This window comes from Bombina bombina, chromosome 9, assembly GCF_027579735.1.
Source record: "Bombina bombina isolate aBomBom1 chromosome 9, aBomBom1.pri, whole genome shotgun sequence".
Classification (NCBI taxonomy): Eukaryota; Metazoa; Chordata; class Amphibia; order Anura; family Bombinatoridae; genus Bombina; species Bombina bombina.
In genome coordinates, this window is record NC_069507.1 from 2,729,811 (window position 1) to 2,751,962 (window position 22,152).

Genomic DNA, 22,152 nt, shown 5'->3' on the forward strand with positions numbered 1-22,152 from the left:
TTATTATACAGTACACTTGCAGCAATATAATGTGCTACCATCCTGCTATAGGTGTCATTAGCTGATTATTATACAGTACACTTGCAGCAATATAATGTGCTGCCATCCTGCTATAGGTGTCATTAGCTGATTATTATACAGTACACTTGCAGCAATATAATGTGCTACCTTCCTGCTATAGGTGTCAGCTGATTATTATACAGTACACTTGCAGCAATATAATGTGCTACCTTGCTGCTATAGGTGTCAGCTGATTATTATACAGTACACTTGCAGCAATATAATGTGCTACCTTGCTGCTATAGGTGTCAGCTGATTATTATACAGTACACTTACAGCAATATAATGTGCTACCTTCCTGCTATAGGTGTCAGCTGATTATTATACAGTACACTTGCAGCAATATAATGTGCTACCTTCCTGCTATATGTGTCATTAGCTGATTATTATACAGTACACTTGCAGCAATATAATGTGCTACCTTCCTGCTATAGGTGTCATTAGCTGGTTATTATACAGTACACTTGCAGCTATATAATGTGCTACCTTCCTGCTATAGGTGTCATTAGCTGGTTATTATACAGAACACTTGCAGCAATATAGTGTGCTACCTTCCTGCTATAGGTGTCATTAGCTGATTATTATACAGTACACTTGCAGCAATATAATGTGCTACCATCCTGCTATAGGTGTCATTAGCTGATTATTATACAGTACACTTGCAGCAATATAATGTGCTACCTTCCTGCTATAGGTGTCATTAGCTGGTTATTATACAGTACACTTGCAGCAATATAATGTGCTACCTTCCTGCTATAGGTGTCATTAGCTGATTATTATACAGTACACTTGCAGCAATATAATGTGCTACCTTGCTGCAATAGGTGTCAGCTGATTATTATACAGTACACTTGCAGCAATATGTGCTACCTTTCTGCTATAGGTGTCATTAATGATGTCACTAAGCCGTAGTACCCACAAGTGTTTTCACAAAGGTGGTTACTATTAGAGGATTAAATATTATCGCAAAAAAGGAAAGAAAAATGAAGACAGAAGTTAACTGGTAGGAACATTCTCAAGTAATTCATGGGAGGATATTGAACAGACTTTGTCTAAAATCTCACCCTAGTGACAATATCCCGCCCCCTTAATTACATCAATACTCAGTCATTAGTGTAATATAAAAAGATTTATAGCTCCCAGCGCTGAGCCTCTCATTAACCTCTTGTATGCCAGGTTTGTGTTTACATAACAATGTAAGAGAACGTCTCACTGCACTGACTCAGACAATTGGCTGCTCCATGTCACAGACAATAAGGTCTCTTGCTGACACTATTTAAAGACCTGATCACTCCCAGCCCTGACAGCAGCTGGGACAGAGCTCCCTGCACATCTCTTTCCCATCTCCAATAAACTTCTGTGTAATAAACAGAAACTGGCTGAATACTCAGTATGATTTCTGCCAAACAGAGGAGCAGAATGGAAAAACATTTGACGGAGGAGCAAGAAATGGATAATTTGGGGAGAAAGGCTTGGGACAACCCAGCCTATGAGGGGTCTCCTTCTCCAAAGATTAAAACAATTTACAATCCTAAAAGTATTCTGGAAAATCCCTATGACAACATGGACCATTTAGGAGACCCACCACCTTATCAGGAGGACAAGACAAAGAGCTTAAATCTGTGTTCAAGTTTCTTCATCTACGTGGGCAAAGGAATAAGAGGTAAGCAGAAAAGAAATGTCTTATAGATTCCAGGAGCCATTTTGTTCCTCAATATTCAAAAAGTAAACGTAATAGTTCAGGTCCACTGGTCAAGCTTGTGGTAAAGACAGAATAGGTCAGATCCTAGGTAGGTTACAATAAGGGATACGGACACAATGGTTCTGGTCCACCAATCCATCTTGTGGTAAGGACAAAATGGGTCAGACCCTAGGTAGGTTTGATAAGGGATACTGACCCAATGGTTCTGGTCCACTAATCCATCTTGTGGTAAGGGCAGAATGGGTCAGACCCTAGGTAGGTTAGATAAGGGATACTGACACAATGGTTCTGGTCACTAGTCAGACTTGTGGTAAGGACAGAATATGTCAGACCCTAGGTAGGTTAGATAAGGGATACTGACACAATGGTTCTGGTCACTAGTCAGACTTGTGGTAAGGACAGAATGGGTCAGACCCTAGGTAGGTTTGATAAGGGATACGGACACAATGGTTCTGGTCACTAGTCAGACTTGTGGTAAGGACAGTATATGTCAGACCCTAGGTAGGTTTGATAAGGGATACTGACCCAATGGTTCTGGTCCACTAATCCATCTTGTGGTAAGGGCAGAATGGGTCAGACCCTAGGTAGGTTAGATAAGGGATACTGACACAATGGTTCTGGTCACTAGTCAGACTTGTGGTAAGGACAGAATATGTCAGACCCTAGGTAGGTTAGATAAGGGATACTGACACAATGGTTCTGGTCACTAGTCAGACTTGTGGTAAGGACAGAATGGGTCAGACCCTAGGTAGGTTTGATAAGGGATACGGACACAATGGTTCTGGTCACTAGTCAGACTTGTGGTAAGGACAGTATATGTCAGACCCTAGGTAGGTTTGATAAGGGATACGGACACAATGGTTCTGGTCACTAGTCAGACTTGTGGTAAGGACAGAATATGTCAGACCCTAGGTAGGTTAGATAAGGGATACTGACACAATGGTTCTGGTCACTAGTCAGACTTGTGGTAAGGACAGTATATGTCAGACCCTAGGTAGGTTACAATAAGGGATACGGACACAATGGTTCTGGTCACTAGTCAGACTTGTGGTAAGGACAGAATGGGTCAGACCCTAGGTAGGTTAGATAAGGGATACTGACACAATGGTTCTGGTCACTAGTCAGACTTGTGGTAAGGACAGAATGGGTCAGACCCTAGGTAGGTTAGATAAGGGATACTGACACAATGGTTCTGGCCACTAGTCAGACTTGTGGTAAGGACAGGATGGGTTAGACCCTAATTAGGTTAGATAAGGGATACAGACCCAATGGTTCTGGTCCACTAATCCATCTTGTGGTAAGGGCAGATAAGGGGATACGGGTAGTTTTGGTCACTAGTCAGACTTGTGGTAAGGGTAGAATGGGTTATATTTTGCAAGTAGTTGTGGAAGTAATATTTGTAATATTTGGAAGTAATATGGAAGTAATATTTGGCATTTATTATATTCTCACACTATATTTATTTGCATTGCATGCTTGCATATGTTCACTGTGAGTCCTTCACATATGTTATGTCCTTACCTATTAATTCTCTTGCACCTATTAAGGGACAGATTATGAGTGGAGAGCAAACGTTTGCGCCCAAGAGATAAGGGGTTTATCGCCGGTGTTTGCGCTCATCTGGTTTACTGCTCTTATTATAAGTTGAAAGTAAACGCGATCACTTTAGCGCAATCGCAATTTACGCTAGAATAATTACCGCAACTTCAGGGCTCTAACTGCAAAACATAAAAATTGCACAAACCACATCAAAAATATATTACAAAGTACAGTTACACTCAAAATAACACTGTCTGATTTATAATAATATATGTTACAAAGTACAGTTACACTCAAAATAACACTATCTGATTTATAAAAATATATGTTACAAAGTACAGTTACACTCAAAATAACACTGTCTGATTTATAAAAATATATGTTACAAAGTACAGTTACACTCAAAATAACACTATCTGATTTATAAAAATATATGTTACAAAGTACAGTTACACTCAAAATAACACTATCTGATTTATAAAAATATATGTTACAAAGTACAGTTACACTCAAAATAACACTGTCTGATTTATAAAAATATATGTTACAAAGTACAGTTACACTCAAAATAACACTATCTGATTTATAAAAATATATGTTACAAAGTACAGTTACACTCAAAATAACACTATCTGATTTATAAAAATATATGTTACAAAGTACAGTTACACTCAAAATAACACTGTCTGATTTATAAAAATATATATTATATAAAGTATAGTTACACTCAAAATAACACTGTCTGATTTATAAAAATATATGTTACAAAGTACAGTTACACTCAAAATAACACTGTCTGATTTATAAAAATATGTTACAAAGTACAGTTACACTCAAAATAACACTGTCTGATTTATAAAAATATATTATATAAAGTATAGTTACACTCAAAATAACACTGTCTGATTTATAAAAATATATGTTACAAAGTACAGTTACACTCAATAACACTGTCTGTCTGATTTATAAAAATATATGTTACAAAGTACAGTTACACTCAAAATAACACTGTCTGATTTATAAAAATATATGTTACAAAGTACAGTTACACTCAAAATAACACTGTCTGATTTATAAAAATATATGTTACAAAGTATAGTTACACTCAAAATAACACTGTCTGATTTATAATAATAATAATTTGCGATTTATATAGCGCTTTTCTCCCTTTAAGACACAAAGCACTTTAGAAATATACCAACATAAAGACATAAAAGTTAGGAGTTTCTGAAGGTCAGATAAGCGGACTGAATGCCTGATGGAAGAGGTGGGTCTTCAGCTTTATTTTTTAGAAGTCTGTAAGGACGGTGCCTCTTCGATTGCGCATGGTAAAGAGTTCCAGAAAGTAGGGGCAGCGTGGCCGAATGCCCTGGAGCCTGAGTTTGTCCTTATTCTTGGCACTGAGAGGAGGGATTTGTTGGCTGACCTAAGTGAGCAGGATAGGATGTAGGGTGTCAGGAGCTCTTTCAGGTACTGTGGTCCTTGGCTGTTTAACGCTTTGAAGGTCATTTAATTGGAAGCCAATGCAGGGAGTGGAGAACAGGTGTTATGTGGCTGGAGCGAGTTTGATTGGTCAGTAGTCTGGCTGCTGCGTTTTGTACCATCTGAAGGCGATGGAGTTGTTTTTTTTGTCAGGCCCAAGTAGAGTGCATTGCAGTAATCTAGCCTAGAGGATAGGGATATCATCTGGTGGAATTAAGTGTTATATCCTGGCTATGTTATTCAGATGAAAGTAGGCAGATTTTATTAGAGGAAATCTGCTGTTTAAAAGATAGTCCAGCGTCAATCAGCACTCCGAGGTTTCATACCTTTTGCTGAACTAACGAGTTTAGAGCCTCCAAGCTCCAGGCCAGTTGGTTGATCGTGGGATATTTTTGATGCCCGGGGTCCCCTCACCAAGAGTAACTCTGTTTTGTCCGGGTTAACTTTGAGACAGCGGGGGCTAGTTATCAAGCCGTCTACTTTTCTGGCTTCGCCGGCCCAATACGCCCGCCTAAGCTCGCCTACCTTCGCCGCCGCGGACCTGAAAAAATACGCCTAAGTTATCAAATAAAGCTGTCAAAAAGCCGCGGGGCGATGAGCAGCGGACTGTGACAGTTATCACTCATCCGATCTCGCTGCCCTTCGGCTTTTTCCCAGCTTTATTGCTAGCCTGTCACTAAGCACTCACACTAAACTGCACTGTTCTACCCCCTATACCGGCGCCCCCGGAGCCCCCCGCAACTCAATAAAGTTACTAACCCCTAAACCGCCGCTCCTAGACCCTGCCGCAACTCTGATAAATGTATTAACCCCTAAACCGCCGCTCCTAGACCCTGCCGCAACTCTGATAAATGTATTAACCCCTAAACCGCCGCTCCCGGACACCGCTGCCACCTACATTATACCTAGTAACCCCTATCCTGCCCCCCCTATACCGTCGCCCTCTATTATAAAATTATTAACCCCTATCCTGCTGATCCCGCACCTCTCCGCAACTAAATAAATAGTTTAACCCCTAAACCGCCGCTCCATGAACCCGCCGCAACCTATAATAAATTTATTAACCCCTATCCTGCCCCCCACTACGCCGCCGCCACTGTAATAAAATGATTAACCCCTAAACCTAAGTCTAACCCTAACCATAACGCCCCCCTAACTTAAATATTAATTAAATAAATCTAAATAAATTAACTCTTATTAACTAAATGAATCCTATTTAAAACTAAATACTTACCTTTAAAATAAACCCTAATATAGCTACAATATAAATAATAATTATATTCTAGCTATCTTAGGATTTATTTTTATTTTACAGGTACCTTTCAATTTATTTTAACCATGTACAATAACTATTAAATAGTTATTAACTATTTAATAGCTTACCTAGCTAAAATAAAGAGAAATGTACCTGTGAAATAAATCCTAACCTAAGTTACAATTACACCTAACACTACACTATACTTTAATAAATTATTCCTATTTAAACTAAATACTTACCTGTAAAATAAACCCTAAGATAGCTACAATATAATTAATAATTATATTCTAGCTATCTTAGGATTTATATTTATTTTACAGGTAACTTTGTATTTATTTTAGCTAGTTAGAATAGTTATTAAATAGTTATTAACTATTTAATAACTACCTAGCTAAAAGAAATATAAAATTACCTGTAAAATAAATCCTAACTTAAGTTACAATTAAACCTAATACTACACTATCGTTAAATTAACTAAATAAACTACCTACAAAGAACTACAATGAAATACAATTACATAAACTAACTAAAGTACAAAAAATAAAAAAAGCTAAGTTACAAAAAATAAAAAATTAAGTTACAAACATGTTAAAAATATTACAACAATTTTAAGCTACTTACACCTAATCTAAGCCCCCTAATAAAATAACAAACCCCCCCAAAATAAAAAAAATCCCTACCCTATTCTAAATTACATAAATTTCAAAGCTCTTTTACCTTACCAGCCCTTAAAAGGGCCATTTGTGGGGGCATGCCCCAAAAAGTTCAGCTCTTTTGCCTGTAAAATAAAAATACAACCCCCCCCAACATTAAAACCCACCACCCACATACCCCTAATCTAACCCAAACCCCCCTTACAAAAACCTAACACTAATCCCCTGAAGATCATCCTACCTTGAGTCGTCTTCACTCAGCCGAGCCACCGATGGAACTGAAGAGGACATCCGGAGCGGAAGAAGTTAATCCTCCAAGCGGCGCTGAAGAAATCTTCCATCCGATGAAGTCATCATCCAGGCGGCGCTGAAGAAGTCTTCGATCCGGCCGATGTCATCTTCAAAGAGGCGCTGAAGAGGTCTTCTATCCGGGCGAAGTCATCTTCCAAGCCGGGTCTTGAATCTTCCTTCCGCCGACGCGGAACCACCTTCTTCACCGACGGACTACGACGAATGACGGCTCCTTTAAGGGACGTCATCCAAGATGGCGTCCCCTCAATTCCGATTGGCTGATAGGATTCTATCAGCCAATCGGAATTAAGGTAGGAAAATCTGATTGGCTGATGGAATCAGCCAATCAGATTGAGCTCGCATTCTATTGGCTGTTCCGATCAGCCAATAGAATGCGAGCTCAATCTGATTGGCTGATTGGATCAGCCAATCGGATTGAACTTGAATCTGATTGGCTGATTCCATCAGCCAATCAGATTTTCCTACCTTAATTCCGATTGGCTGATAGAATCCTATCAGCCAATCGGAATTGAGGGGACGCCATCTTGGATGACGTCCCTTAAAGGAGCCGTCATTCGTCGTAGTCCGTCGGTGAAGAAGGTGGTTCCGCGTCGGCGGAAGGAAGATTCAAGACCCGGATTGGAAGATGACTTCGCCCGGATAGAAGACCTCTTCAGCGCCGCCTGGATGATGACTTCATCGGATGGAAGATTTCTTCAGCGCCGCTTGGAGGATTAACTTCTTCCGCTCCGGATGTCCTCTTCAGTTCCATCGGTGGCTCGGCTGAGTGAAGACGACTCAAGGTAGGATGATCTTCAGGGGATTAGTGTTAGGTTTTTGTAAGGGGGGTTTGGGTTAGATTAGGGGTATGTGGGTGGTGGGTTTTAATGTTGGGGGGGGGGTTGTATTTTTATTTTACAGGCAAAAGAGCTGAACTTTTTGGGGCATGCCCCCACAAATGGCCCTTTTAAGGGCTGGTAAGGTAAAAGAGCTTTGAAATTTATGTAATTTAGAATAGGGTAGGGATTTTTTTTATTTTGGGGGGGTTTGTTATTTTATTAGGGGGCTTAGATTAGGTGTAAGTAGCTTAAAATTGTTGTAATATTTTTAACATGTTTGTAACTTAATTTTTTATTTTTTGTAACTTAGCTTTTTTTATTTTTTGTACTTTAGTTAGTTTATGTAATTGTATTTCATTGTAGTTATTTGTAGGTAGTTTATTTAGTTAATTTAATGATAGTGTAGTATTAGGTTTAATTGTAACTTAAGTTAGGATTTATTTTACAGGTAATTTTGTATTTCTTTTAGCTAGGTAGTTATTAAATAGTTAATAACTATTTAATAACTATTCTAACTAGCTAAAATAAATACAAAGTTACCTGTAAAATAAATATAAATCCTAAGATAGCTATAATATAATTATTAATTACATTGTAGCTATCTTAGGGTTTATTTTACAGGTAAGTATTTATTTTTAAATAGGAATAATTTATTAAAGTATAGTGTAGTGTTAGGTGTAATTGTAACTTAGGTTAGGATTTATTTCACAGGTACATTTCTCTTTATTTTAGCTAGGTAAGCTATTAAATAGTTAATAACTATTTAATAGCTATTGTACATGGTTAAAATAAATTGAAAGGTACCTGTAAAATAATAATAAATCCTAAGATAGCTAGAATATAATTATTATTTATATTGTAGCTATATTAGGGTTTATTTTAAAGGTAAGTATTTAGTTTTAAATAGGATTCATTTAGTTAATAAGAGTTAATTTATTTAGATTTATTTAATTAATATTTAAGTTAGGGGGCGTTAGGGTTAGGGTTAGGTTTAGGGGTTAATAATTTTATTACAGTGGCGGCGGCGTAGTGGGGGGCAGGATAGGGGTTAATAAATTTATTATAGGTGGCGACGGTGTAGGGGGGGCAGATTAGGGGTTAATAAATGTATTATAGGTGGCGACGGTGTAGGGGGGGCAGGATAGGGGTTAATACATTTAATATAGGTTGCGGCGGGTTCAGGGAGCGGCGGTTTAGGGGTTAATACATTTATTATAGTTGCGGTGGGCTCCGGGAGCGGCGGTTTAGGGGTTAATATGTATAGAGTAGCTTGCGGTGGGCTCCGGGAGCGGCGGTTTAGGGGGTAATAACTTTATTTAGTTGCGGCGGTGTAGGGGGGGTCAGATTAGTGGTGTTTAGACTCGGGGTACATGTTAGGGTGTTAGGTGTAGACAGCTCCCATAGAAATCAATGGGATGTCTGTCAGCAGCGAACTTGTACTTTCGCTATGGTCAGACTCCCATTGATTCCTATGGGATCCGCCGCCTCCAGGCTGGCGCTTTGAAAACCAGGTACGCTGGGCCGTAAAAGTGCCGAGCGTACCTGCTAGTTTTTTGATAGCTAGCAAAAGTAGTGAGAATGTGCCGCACTTGTGTGCGGAACATCTGGAGTGACGTAAGAATCGATCTGTGTCGGACTGAGTCCGGCGGATCGAAGCTTACGTCACAAAATTCTACTTTTGCCGGTCTCGAGCCTTTGATAACTAAGGCGTATCAGCCTCGCCACAAATACGCTGCGGAATACGCAGCGTATTTGAGGTTGACGGCTTGATAACTAGGCCCCAGCTAGTATTCATCCATTCTATGAGGTCTGTTAAGCAACTGTTTATGGGGCATGCTGGGTCTGTAGTATCTGGAGCAAAGGAGAAGAAGATTTGTGTGTCATCAGCGTAACAATGATACCTTAGGCCATGCCGGTTAATGATGTCCCTCAGTGGTAGTAATGGTATCAAAGGCAGCTGAGAGATCCAGGAGGATTAGAATGGAGTAATCACCTTTGTCTCTTGAGATCATTTAGCACTCGGACTAGTGCTGTTTCAGTGTTGTGTCGGCATCTGAAGCCTGCCTGGAAAGGATCAAATATATTCAGGCGTGAAAGATGGGCTTCCAGTTGAGTTGCCACTACTTTTTCAATTTTCCCCAGAAATGGGAGGTTGGATACTGGTCTGTACAGGTTTCTTTAGGAGTGGTTTAACTACAACTTCTTTTAGAGGATCTTGGAAGTCTCTTGTTTTTAGTGAACACTGCACTATTTTTGTGAGGGCTGGGGTGAGTGTTTCAATGCATTCAGATATGAGCTGAGTTGGAGCAGGGTCTAAGTCACACGTAGTAGGGTGTAACTTTTTTATGGTGTTTTTAACTTCTTTTATATCAACTTTTGTAAAAGTGAACCATAAACTGGGGTAATCTGGCTTTCCATTGTAGTGGTTCTGGTGTGTAACTGTTTGGCCTGCTGTGATAGTGGTTCGGATTAAGGAAATCTTGTTTCTGAAGAAGTTCGCAAATGTTTCACATTTATCCTGAGAAAAGTTGGTGGGGCTAAGTTATCTTGGATTGATATTTATTTAGATGTTTGGTAAGAGTGGCTTTATCCTCTGGATCATGTGTTCTGCCCCACTTTCTCTCGAGTTTAAATCCTGTTCTTTTCATTTTTCTGATGGAGCTATCCAACCATGGTGCATTGTTGTGGGTTTTGACAGTGCGTATGCGAGTTGGTGCAATGCTTTCTAGGGTGTCTCTCATGGTTTTGTTGTAGAGTTGGACTAAGGAGCTGGGGTCTTTACAGGTGCCCATTAGTTCACTTAGATCCATATGTAATGCTACATCCAGTGGTGTCACCCCTTTTAATGAGCAGTGTTTGACAAGGTTCTGAGGCTGGTGTCTGGTTGATTGTGATACAATGGAGAAGTGAATGGAGTGGTGGTCTGACCAGGTTACTGGTGACACTTCTAGTCCAGACTGGAACACTAGATCAAGTGTATGACCTTTTCTGTGGGTGGGAGTGGTGACGATTTATGTGAAGCCGAGAGTACTCATCAAGCTGAGGAGATCCTGCCCAAGCAGGGATAGGGTGTTGTCAATGCAAGTGTTGAAGTCTCGTAATATAAGCCATCTGGGGTGTTCAAGGATTAAGCCAGCCAAAAGGTCTGGGAGTTCATGAAGAAATATCTTCCCATCTCCTGGGGTGTGTGTATATTAGCAGTATTCGGAATCCTCTCTCTATTGAGAGGCTGGCAGCTACGCATTCAAAAGATTCAGTTTTGTGGACTGATATTGGTCTGGGATTTAAGGATGATTTCGGACAGATCATAACTCCACCTCCCTTGCGATCTTGTCTCGGGCGGTGGAACACCATGTAATTGTCTGGAATAGCTGCCTCTAGAATAGGCCCTGCATTTTCATATAACAATGTTTTTTTTATAAAAAAAATATATATTACAAAGTATAGTTACACTCAAAATAACAGTCTGATTTATAAAAAATATATAAAGTATAGTTGCACTCAAGATAACACTATTTGACTTATAAAAATATATATTATATAAAGTATAGTTACACTCAAAATAACACTTTCTGATTTATAAAAATATATTATATAAAGTATAGTTACACTCAAAATAACACTATCTGATTTATAAAAATATATTTTATATAAAGTATAGTTACACTAAAAATAACTGTCTGATTTATAAAAAAAATATTATATAAAGTATAGTTACACTAAAAATAACACTATCTGATTTATAAAAATATATAAAGTATAGTTACACTAAAAATAACACTGTCTGATTTATAAAAATATATTATATAAAGTATAGTTACACTCAAAATAACACTGTCTGATTTATAAAAAAATATATTATATAAAGTATAGTTACACTAAAAATAACTGTCTGATTTATAAAAAAATATATTATATAAAGTATAGTTACACTCAAAATAACTGTCTGATTTTATAAAAATATATTATATAAAGTATAGTTACACTCAAAATAACTGTCTGATTTTATAAAAATATATTATATAAAGTATAGTTACACTCAAAATAACTGTCTGATTTTATAAAAATATATTATATAAAGTATAGTTACACTCAAAATAACTGTCTGATTTTATAAAAATATATTATATAAAGTATAGTTACACTCAAAATAACTGTCTGATTTATAAAAAAAAATATATTATATAAAGTATAGTTACACTAAAAATAACACTGTCTGATTTTATAAAAAATATATTATATAAAGTATAGTTACACTCAAAATAACTGTCTGATTTATAAAAAAATATATTATATAAAGTATAGTTACACTCAAAATAACTGTCTGATTTATAAAAAAATAGATTATATAAAGTATAGTTACACTAAAAATAACTGTCTGATTTATAAAAATATATTATATAAAGTATAGTTACACTAAAAATAACTGTCTGATTTTATAAAAATATATTATATAAAGTATAGTTACACTAAAAATAACTGTCTGATTTATAAAAAATATATTGTATAAAGTATAGTTACACTCAAAATAACTGTCTGATTTATAAAAATATATTATATAAAGTATAGTTACACTAAAAATAACACTGTCTGATTTATAAAAATATATATTATATAAAGTATAGTTACACTAAAAATAACTGTCTGATTTATAAAAAAATATATTGTATAAAGTATAGTTACACTCAATAACACTGTCTGATTTATAAAAAAGATATATATTGCACACAAGTTCTAAGGCTCACACAGATATGAGGTCTCAGGTGTTAGGGGAAAAAGTGTCTGTAAAGGGCTTTAACCTAGAGATACAGACATATACATGTCTAAATACGTACAGTTCTGCGCAATAGCCGTAGGCCACCATTAGATTTACAAACAGAAAATACAGGAAATATGTACACAAAATACAGAGTATGTCTGCCAGACATTGATAAATCGGCCCCTATGTATAATACACCAGAAGATTACTTCAGAAAACCTCAGGACAGTCTCTCTAAAAGAGTTCAAGATGTGCTTAGTGCCAAGGGAGCTCACACTAAATACTGACTTTTACCTGAAGAAGCCATTTTGTTCTGAAAATTGTGTTTTTTATATTTTGTGTACATATTTCCTGTATTTCATCTTTGTATCTTAATAAAAAGACTGAAAAATAAATGGTTGGTCATTAAAACTTTGCTAAAACAACAAATCTGTAGTGCATCATGTCTGGTAAACTGCTTGTGCAATGCCGCCCACGCGGAAACAGGGGTATTTGGCCTCATTTAGGCCATGATAAATTGGCCCCCAGGCTTCTTTCAGCTCTTCCCAGAGTTCTTCTTTAGATTTAGGTTGTCTGTTATTTCTTTCTCTGTCCAGGGGATCCCATACGGCCCCTATAATATTCAGGTCTGGACTCTGTGTAGGCCAGTCCATGACTGGAGAGAAAAACAGCTGATAAAATACTAACAAATATGAATTCACTGCATTAGCTTGGGATCATTTTCATGCTGAAAAATAAAACCATTCCCAATCAAGCGCTTTCCAGAAGGAATGGCATGATGAATTAAAGCCTGTCTGTACTTTTCAGCATTCCTGATCCCATCAATTCAGACAATATCGCTAACACTGGCAGTAATGTAGCCCCAAACCAAGACAGACCCTTCACTATGTTTCACTGAAGGCCGCAAGCACTCATTCTTCCATCTCTCTCCAACTCTTCTTCTCACATATTGGGGGGTAGTTATCAACGTGTCTACTTTCCTGCCTTCGCCGGCCCAATACGCCCGCCTAAGCTCGCCTACCTTCGCCGCCGCGGACCTGAAAAAATACGCCTAAGTTATCAAAAAAAGCTGTCAAAAAGCCGCGGGGCGATGAGCAGCGGACTGTGAGAGTTATCACTCATCCGATCTCGCTGCTCTTCGGCTGTTTGACAGCTTTCTTGCTAGCCTGTCACTAAGCACTCACACTAAACTACACTGTTCTACCCCCTATACCGGCGCCCCCGGAGCCCCCCGCAACTAAATAAAGTTACTAACCCCTAAACCGCCGCTCCTAGACCCCGCCGCAAGTCTTATAAATGTATTAACCCCTAAACCACCTCTCCTAGACCCCGCCGCAACTCTGATAAATGTATTAACCCCTAAACCGCCGCTCCCGGACCCCCGCAACCTATAATAAATTTATTAACCCCTATCCTGCCCCCCACTACACCGTCGCCACTGTAATAAAATTATTAACCCCTAAACCTAAGTCTAACACTAACCCTAACACCCCCCTAACTAAAATATTAATTAAATAAATCTAAATAATATTTCTATTATTAACTAAGTTAATCCTATTTAAAACTAAATACTTACCTTTAAAATAAACCCTAATCTAGCTACAATATAAATAATAATTATATTGTAGCTATCTTAGGATTTATTTTTATTTTACAGGCACCTTTCAATTTATTTTAACTAGGTACAATAGCTATTAAATAGTTATTAACTATTTAATAGCTTACCTAGCTAAAATAAAGAGAAATGTACCTGTAAAATAAAAACTAACCTAAGTTACAATTACACCTAACACTACACTATACTTTAATAAATTATTCCTATTTAAAACTAAATACTTACCTGTAAAATAAACCCTAATATAGCTACAATATAAATAATAATTATATTGGAGCTATCTTAGGATTTATATTTATTTTACAGGTAACTTTGTATTTATTTTAGCTAGTTAGAATAGTTATTAAATAGTTATTAACTATTTAATAACTACCTAGCTAAAAGAAATACAAAATTACCTGTAAAATAAATCCTAACCTAATTTACAATTAAACCTAACACTACACTATCATTAAATAAATTAAATAAACTACCTACAAATAACTACAATTAAATACAATGATATAAACTAACTAAACTACAAAAAATAAAAAAGCTAAGTTACAAAAAATAAAAAAAATAAGTTACAAACATTTAAAAACATATTACAACAATTTTAAGCTACTTACACCTAATCTAAGCCCCCTAATAAAATAACAAACCCCCCAAAATAAAAAAAATGCCCTACCCTATTCTACATTAAATAAAGTTCAAAGCTCTTTTACCTTACCAGCCCTTAAAAGGGCCTTTTGTGGGGGCATGCCCCAAAGTTCAGCTCTTTTGCCTGTAAAAGAAAAATACAACCCCCCCCCAACATTTAAAACCCACCACCCACATACCCCTAATCTAACCCAAACCCCCCTTAAAATAACCTAACACTAATCCCCTGAAGATCATCCTACCTTTAGTTGTCTTCACTCAGCCGAGCCACCGATGGAACTGAAGAGGACATCCGGACCGGCAGAAGTTATCCTCCAAGGGGCGCTGAAGAAATCTTCCATCCGGGCGAGGTCATCTTCCAAGAGGCGCTGAAGAAGTCTTCTATCCGGCGAGGTCATCGTCGAAGCCGGGTCTTGAATGTTCATCCCGCCGGCGCGGAACATCCTCCTTTCCCGACGAACTACCGACGAATGAAGGCTCCTTTAAGGGACGTCATCCAAGATGGCGTCCCTTCAATTCCTATTGGCTGATAGGATTCTATCAGCCAATCGGAATTAAGGTAGGAAAAATCTGATTGGCTGATGGAATCAGCCAATCAGATTCAAGTTCAATCCGATTGGCTGATCCAATCAGATTGAGCTCGCATTCTATTGGCTGATCAGAACAGCCAATAGAATGCAAGCTCAATCTGATTGGCTGATTGGATCAGCCAATCGGATTGAACTTTAATCTGATTGGCTGATTCCATCAGCCAATCAGATTTTTCCTACCTTAATTCCGATTGGCTGATAGAATCCTATCAGCCAATCGGAATTGAAGGGACGCCATCTTGGATGACGTCCCTTAAAGGAGCCTTCATTCGTCGGTAGTTCGTCGGGAAAGGAGGATGTTCCGCGTCGGCGGGATGAACATTCAAGACCCGGCTTCGACGATGACCTCGCCCGGATAGAAGACTTCTTCAGCGCCTCTTGGAAGATGACCTCGCCCGGATGGAAGATTTCTTCAGCGCCGCTTGGAGAATCACTTCATCGGATGGAAGATTTCTTCAGCGCCCCTTGGAGGATAACTTCTGCCGGTCCGGATGTCCTCTTCAGTTCCATCGGTGACTCGGCTGAGTGAAGACAACTAAAGGTAGGATGAACTTCAGGGGATTAGTGTTAGGTTATTTTAAGGGGGGTTTGGGTTAGATTAGGGGTATGTGGGTGGTGGGTTTTAATGTTGGGGGGGTTGTATTTTTCTTTTACAGGCAAAAGAGCTGAACTTTGGGGCATGCCCCCACAAAAGGCCCTTTTAAGGGCTGGTAAGGTAAAAGAGCTTTGAACTTTATTTAATTTAGAATAGGGTAGGGCATTTTTTTATTTTGGGGGGTTTGTTATTTTATTAGGGGGCTTAGATTAGGTGTAAGTAGCTTAAAATTGTTGTAATATTTGTAAAATGTTTGTAACTTAGCTTTTTTTATTTTTTGTACTTTAGTTAGTTTATGTAATTGTGTTTAATTGTAGTTATTTGTAGGTAGTTTATTTAATTAATTTAATGATAGTGTAGTATTAGGTTTAATTGTAACTTAGGTTAGGATTTATTTTACAGGTAATTTTGTATTTCTTTTAGCTAGGTAGTTATTAAATAGTTAATAACTATTTAATAACTATTCTAACTAGCTAAAATAAATACAAAGTTACCTGTAAAATAAATATAAATCCTAAGATAGCTACAATATAATTATTATTTATATTGTAGCTATATTAGGGTTTATTTTACAGGTAAGTATTTAGTTTTAAATAGGAATAATTTATTAAAGTATAGTGTAGTGTTAGGTGTAATTATAACTTAGGTTAGGATTTATTTTACAGGTAAATTTCAGTTTATTTTAGCTAGGTAAGCTATTAAATAGTTAATAACTATTTAATAGCTATTGTACCTAGTTAAAATAAATTGAAAGTTGCCTGTAAAATAAAAATAAATCCTAAGATAGCTAGAATATAATTATTATTTATATTGTAGCTATATTAGGGTTTATTTTAAAGGTAAGTATTTAGTTTTAAATAGGATTAATTTAGTTAATAATAAAAATATTATTTAGATTTATTTCATTAATATTTAAGTTAGGGGAGGGTTAGGGTTAGACTTAGGTTTAGGGGTTAATAATTTTATTACAGCGGCGGCGTAGTGGGGGGCAGGATAGGGGTTAATAAATTTATTATAGGTGGCGACGGTGTAGGGGGGCAGATTAGGGGTTAATACATTTATTATAGGTGGCGACGGTGTAGGGGGGCAGGATAGGGGTTAATACATTTAATATAGGTTGCGGCGGGTTCAGGGAGCGGCGGTTTAGGGGTTAATACATTTATTATAGTTGCGGTGGGCTCTGGGAGCGGCGGTTTAGGGGTTAATATGTATAGAGTAGCTTGCGGTGGGCTCCAGGAGCGGCGGTTTAGGGGGTAATAACTTTATTTAGTTGCGGCGGTGTAGGGGGGACAGATTAGTGGTGTTTAGACTCGGGGTACATGTTAGGGTGTTAGGTGTAGACAGTTACCATAGGAATGAATGGGATGTCTGTCAGCAGCGAACTTGTACTTTCGCTATGGTCAGACTCCCATTGATTCCTATGGGATCCGCCGCCTCCAGGGCGGCAGATTGAAAACCAGGTACGCTGGGCCGTAAAAGTGCCGAGAGTACCTGCTAGTCATTTGATAACTAGCAAAAGTAGTGAGAATGTGCCGCACTTGTGTGCGGAACATCTGGAGTGATGTAAGAATCGATCTGTGTCGGACTGAGTCCGGCGGATCGAAGCTTACGTCACAAAATTCTACTTTTGCCAGTCTCGAGCCTTTGATAACTAAGGCGTATCAGCCTCGCCACAAATACGCTGTGGAATTCCAGCGTATTTGAGGTTGACGGCTTGATAACTACCCCCCATTGTCTGACGATTGGACCCAACAATTTCAAACTTGGATTCATCACTTCATAATATTCTCTTAAACTGATCTTCATTCCAATCTTTGTGAGCTTTAGCATATCTTAGCCTTTTTATCTCAGCCTTTTTATCTCAGCCTTTTTATCTCAGCCTTTTTATCTTAGCCTTTTTATCTTAGCCTTTTTATCTCAGCCTTTTTATCTCAGCCTTTTTATCTCAGCCTTTTTATCTCAGCCTTTTTATCTCAGCCTTTTTATCTCAGCCTTTTTATCTTAGCCTTTTCACCCTACTCCCCTTCCGAAAAAGTGGTTTCTTGGCTGCTACACTTCCACAATGACCATTCCTGATGAAGTTTCTTCAGAGGGTCAGCTGGGCAGTCATATGAATCTGCCAGATGCTGAGCCAGGACCTTGCTGGACTTCTTCCAGTCTCTCAAAGAAGAAACTCTGAGAAACTTCTCATCAGATTTTAAACGTTTTCTTGGCCTTCCAGTCCTTTTTGTCCTTGACCTCTCCTAATTTGTTTATAAACCGCTTGAATACCACATCTTGAGTATCCAGTTTGTTTGCTGATTTCACTTTGAGAGTGGCCTTGCTGATGCAAAAATATGATTTTATGTCTGTCAGATTCTGTGATTGTTGGCATATTTAATGGAATGATGTGATTGAAAGTTGTTCTTATTAGCAAACTTCCAATGAATTAAACTCATACCACATGTGTATGTAATGCACAAGCATGTCTTGCACAAACCTGGTGTAATAGACCTTTTTCACAGCAGTCATTTTGACATGAAATCATAGGACAAATACAGGTGTTAGCAATGAAATTTAATTAGGGTTCCATTTCATTTAGGTTTACAAGACTCAGGTTCCTGTTATTGCTCAAGTGTAAGGGAAGATCACACTAAATACTTGCCACGTTAACCTATATAAGCTGATTTTTCTGTTTGCTTTTTGTGTTTTTTTTTTTTCCTTCTGTTTTTTAATACTGCATACATGTGTATATGTGTGTGTGTATGTATGTATGTGTGTGTGTATGTGTGTATGTATATATATATATATATATATATATATAATCCACAATAAGAATAGATGTATGCAAACCAGCTCCGTCCACAGTGCTAATGCTGGGGGTGAAGACCGTGATTAGAGAGGAGAGCGCCTACCGGCTTCTGTGAGTATCCACAAACCATGCCAAACTTCCAAGCGTGCAACCTGAATACTGCAGAAACAATTCACAAGTACAAAGAGGATGCTTACTCACCACCCTCGGTAATTGGATTCTCTGCGTGACAGGACTAAGCACTCTATGACAGGCTTCAGTACGCGCTCCTCCACACTCTTGCCCGGGCTCCGTTTCACTTCCGGGTACACGTGATGCACACTCCTCCAGCTGATGTCCAATGGTGATGCTCCTGGAAACGTCACAGGAGAGAAATCCACAAGTGAGAACTTAAAGGTGCCGTGCTTAAACAGGGAAAGCGATGAAGCATACTCCAACCACTGGTTTTGAAACTTCCAAGTCATCTCAGAGATACAAAACAGGTACTTCAAAAGTTTGAAACTTTCCAATGCAAACAAAAAGATTGTTGGTTGACAATAGATTTAGTTGCATTATAATCTTCAATACCACATCAAGTGGGGTTAAGAGCAATCAAATACTATCTTACCAATTGCACGGACTATGTTTCCACTTTTGTTAGTTACCTGGTTGAAGTTACAGAATTCCTTCTGACCCATAATTATTTTTCTTTTCAAGATAAATTTTATCTTCAGGTCAGGGGGACTGCAATGGGGGCAAAGTTTGCCCCCTCCTTTGCTAATTTGACGATGGGTTGGTGGGAGTCTCTGTTTCTGACAGAAATCCATTTATAACAGACATTCGCACGTATTATCTTTTCATAGATGATCTTTTGCTGGTCTGGTGATAATCGACGAATTGTCAATTTTATAAACTATCTAAATAATAATCCGTGTGGACTCAGGTTTACCCATGAGTATAATGCTGAGAAAATATACTTTTTGGACATCACCCTTAAATTTAATCACACCAACAGCAAAGTAGAGACTACAATATACAGGAAACCCATATCGGGCAATACCATCCTCCACGGTAAAAGCAATCATCCCAAACAGGTCCCTTACTCTATTGTTAAAGGACAGCTAATCAGAGCCAAACGCAATTGTAGTGATTTAACTGACTCTGAGTCACAAAGCAAGGATCTCATAACAATATTTTTAGAGAGAGGTTGCAACAAACAATACACAAAGCAAAGGTAGAAGTTGATGGTATAAGTCGCGATTCCCTTCTTAAAGATCATCCGAGAAAGAAACAGTCCATTTTTCTCTGGATAGAGTGAGTTTTGTTACTCAGTTTTCATCTGAATAGCATCAAATCTGCAATGTGATAAAAAAAATTCCAATGCTTTTGGCCGATGATAAACTACAGGAGGTGGTAAAAAAAGGTTGGAATTACTCTTACCGTAAAGGTGTCCCGCTAGGTAATTTAATCTCACAGAGTGAACTTAAAAGTGACAAGCCCACCAGTTCTTGGTTACAAGTAAAGGGGATGCATAGATGTGGCTATAGCCAATGCATTCTCTGTGGCTTTGGTAATATGACAAAAACTTTGAGTCTACCGCTACCGGCAAAAGATATGAACTAGATACCTGTGTTAATTGCAGATCCAAAAATGTTGTGTACATTATCTGGTGTACATGTAACTATAAACAATATATTGGTTGCACGACACGTGAGGTCAGAGAAAGAATCAGACAACATCTTTCTGACATCAAAAAACAGGATGGCTGCTCTGAATTGGCCAATCATTTCATTTCTGAACACAACAGTGTCAATAAGACATTAAAATGGATGGTCATTGAGTCAGTACGACTTTCCAAAAGGGGGGGTAATATGAGTAAACTAGTTCTCAAACGTGAAGCCTTTTGGATCTTTAGTATGGATTCCAGGATACCAAAAGGCTTTAATTCATCATTTCATTTGATTAACTTTTGGGAATAATAGTCCGTTCCAATAGCAATCTTTGAAATTTAAATTAGTTAATTTTACTCTTACTTTTAGTGTGTTCCATCAACTAAGGTCTCTGTACAATTATCAATTTTTAAATTATTTGTTAAGATGTTGATCTATTACTTAGCGCATGTATTTCACTATTTATGGTTTGTGTACCTGCATTTAGCAACTTTAACAACAATATTTGATATTTATTGTATTCCTACTAGGTCGCTGTTTCAGAACTAATAATTGTTTGGTTAGGAAGTTAATTTATTTGTTCATCTTAAAGTATTTCATTATGTGTGATTCGTTGCCTGAATTTAATATATTCAGCAATTCTTAGTAGTTGTTATTACACTCCTCTTTTTATTTGGATGTATATGTTATATTATGCTCCGATTGTTCTCTATTTATACTAATCCTGATTAGCAGTTTTATTTCCCTGTATAAGGTTTAAGTGGTTTGCTATGAATACTTTTAATATATCTAGTATTATTTTTGCTGTTACCACTCCTGTTTACACTATTTGATAAACACTTAGATTAGGATGCTTTAAGTGATTCCACTTTAAAATGCAGCTCTGACCCCCTTCTCTGTATTCCACCTTAATCCAGGTATCAGGTATGGTCAGTCACATGTTTCCAATTAACCTATGAGTGAGGGGCAAGCCCTATTTATTTTATCCCTGTTTTAGAGAGAAGTACGCTTATGAGTAAGGCTTATGCCGAAACATGTAAGGCGTTTCTTCTGGCTTTTGCATTCTCACATGTAACTTTTTAATGTGACTTTAATAAAGGATTGTTTTAATCAACTTGGAGAGGTGCCAGCTTTTGCTTTTCTACTTATGAAGTGTATATATAAATTTGTGTGTGTGTATATATATGTATGTGTATATATATGTATGTGTGTGTGTATGTATGTGTATATATATATATATATATATATATATGTATGTGTGTGTGTGTGTGTGTGTGTGTGTATATATATGTGTGTGTGTGTGTGTGTGTGTGTGTATATGTGTGTATATATATATATATATATATTATATCGAGAAATAAATACGGGAGAGAAGCAAATGCTTTAAAATTTATATATAAGCTAGTGAACAAGGGTAACCTCCAATCGGTCCTTGTTGGTATTATAAGTACATATGGTGCAGGCCCTTAAATAGTATTATAATGTGTAATATAACAGAAGAACTCATCCTGGAAAATAGCCAGGTTGAAAAAAGACAGGGAAACAGCACTCTTTTGAAAAAACAATATTTTTACTAGCACGATTTATATACATAAGTGGTAAAGGGGATGGCAATCGGGAGTCCTGCCTCCACCCTTGAACCGCAAGGATAGGCAAAGTACACTGTGTGTAAGGTACAAAATAGTTTGCA

General features: G+C 37.5%; 1 protein-coding gene across 1 annotated transcript in view; it reads left to right on the forward strand.

Moving 5' to 3' along the window:
- The first annotated feature begins 1,382 nt into the window (after window positions 1-1,382).
- LOC128639990 (polycystic kidney disease 2-like 1 protein) overlaps window positions 1,383-22,152 on the forward strand; it is a 400,840-nt gene continuing 380,070 nt past the window's right edge. The window contains exon 1 of the mRNA XM_053692283.1: window positions 1,383-1,723. Coding sequence (XP_053548258.1) covers window positions 1,453-1,723 — 271 coding nt within the window. The 5' untranslated portion in view covers window positions 1,383-1,452. The remainder of the gene's footprint in view (window positions 1,724-22,152) is intronic.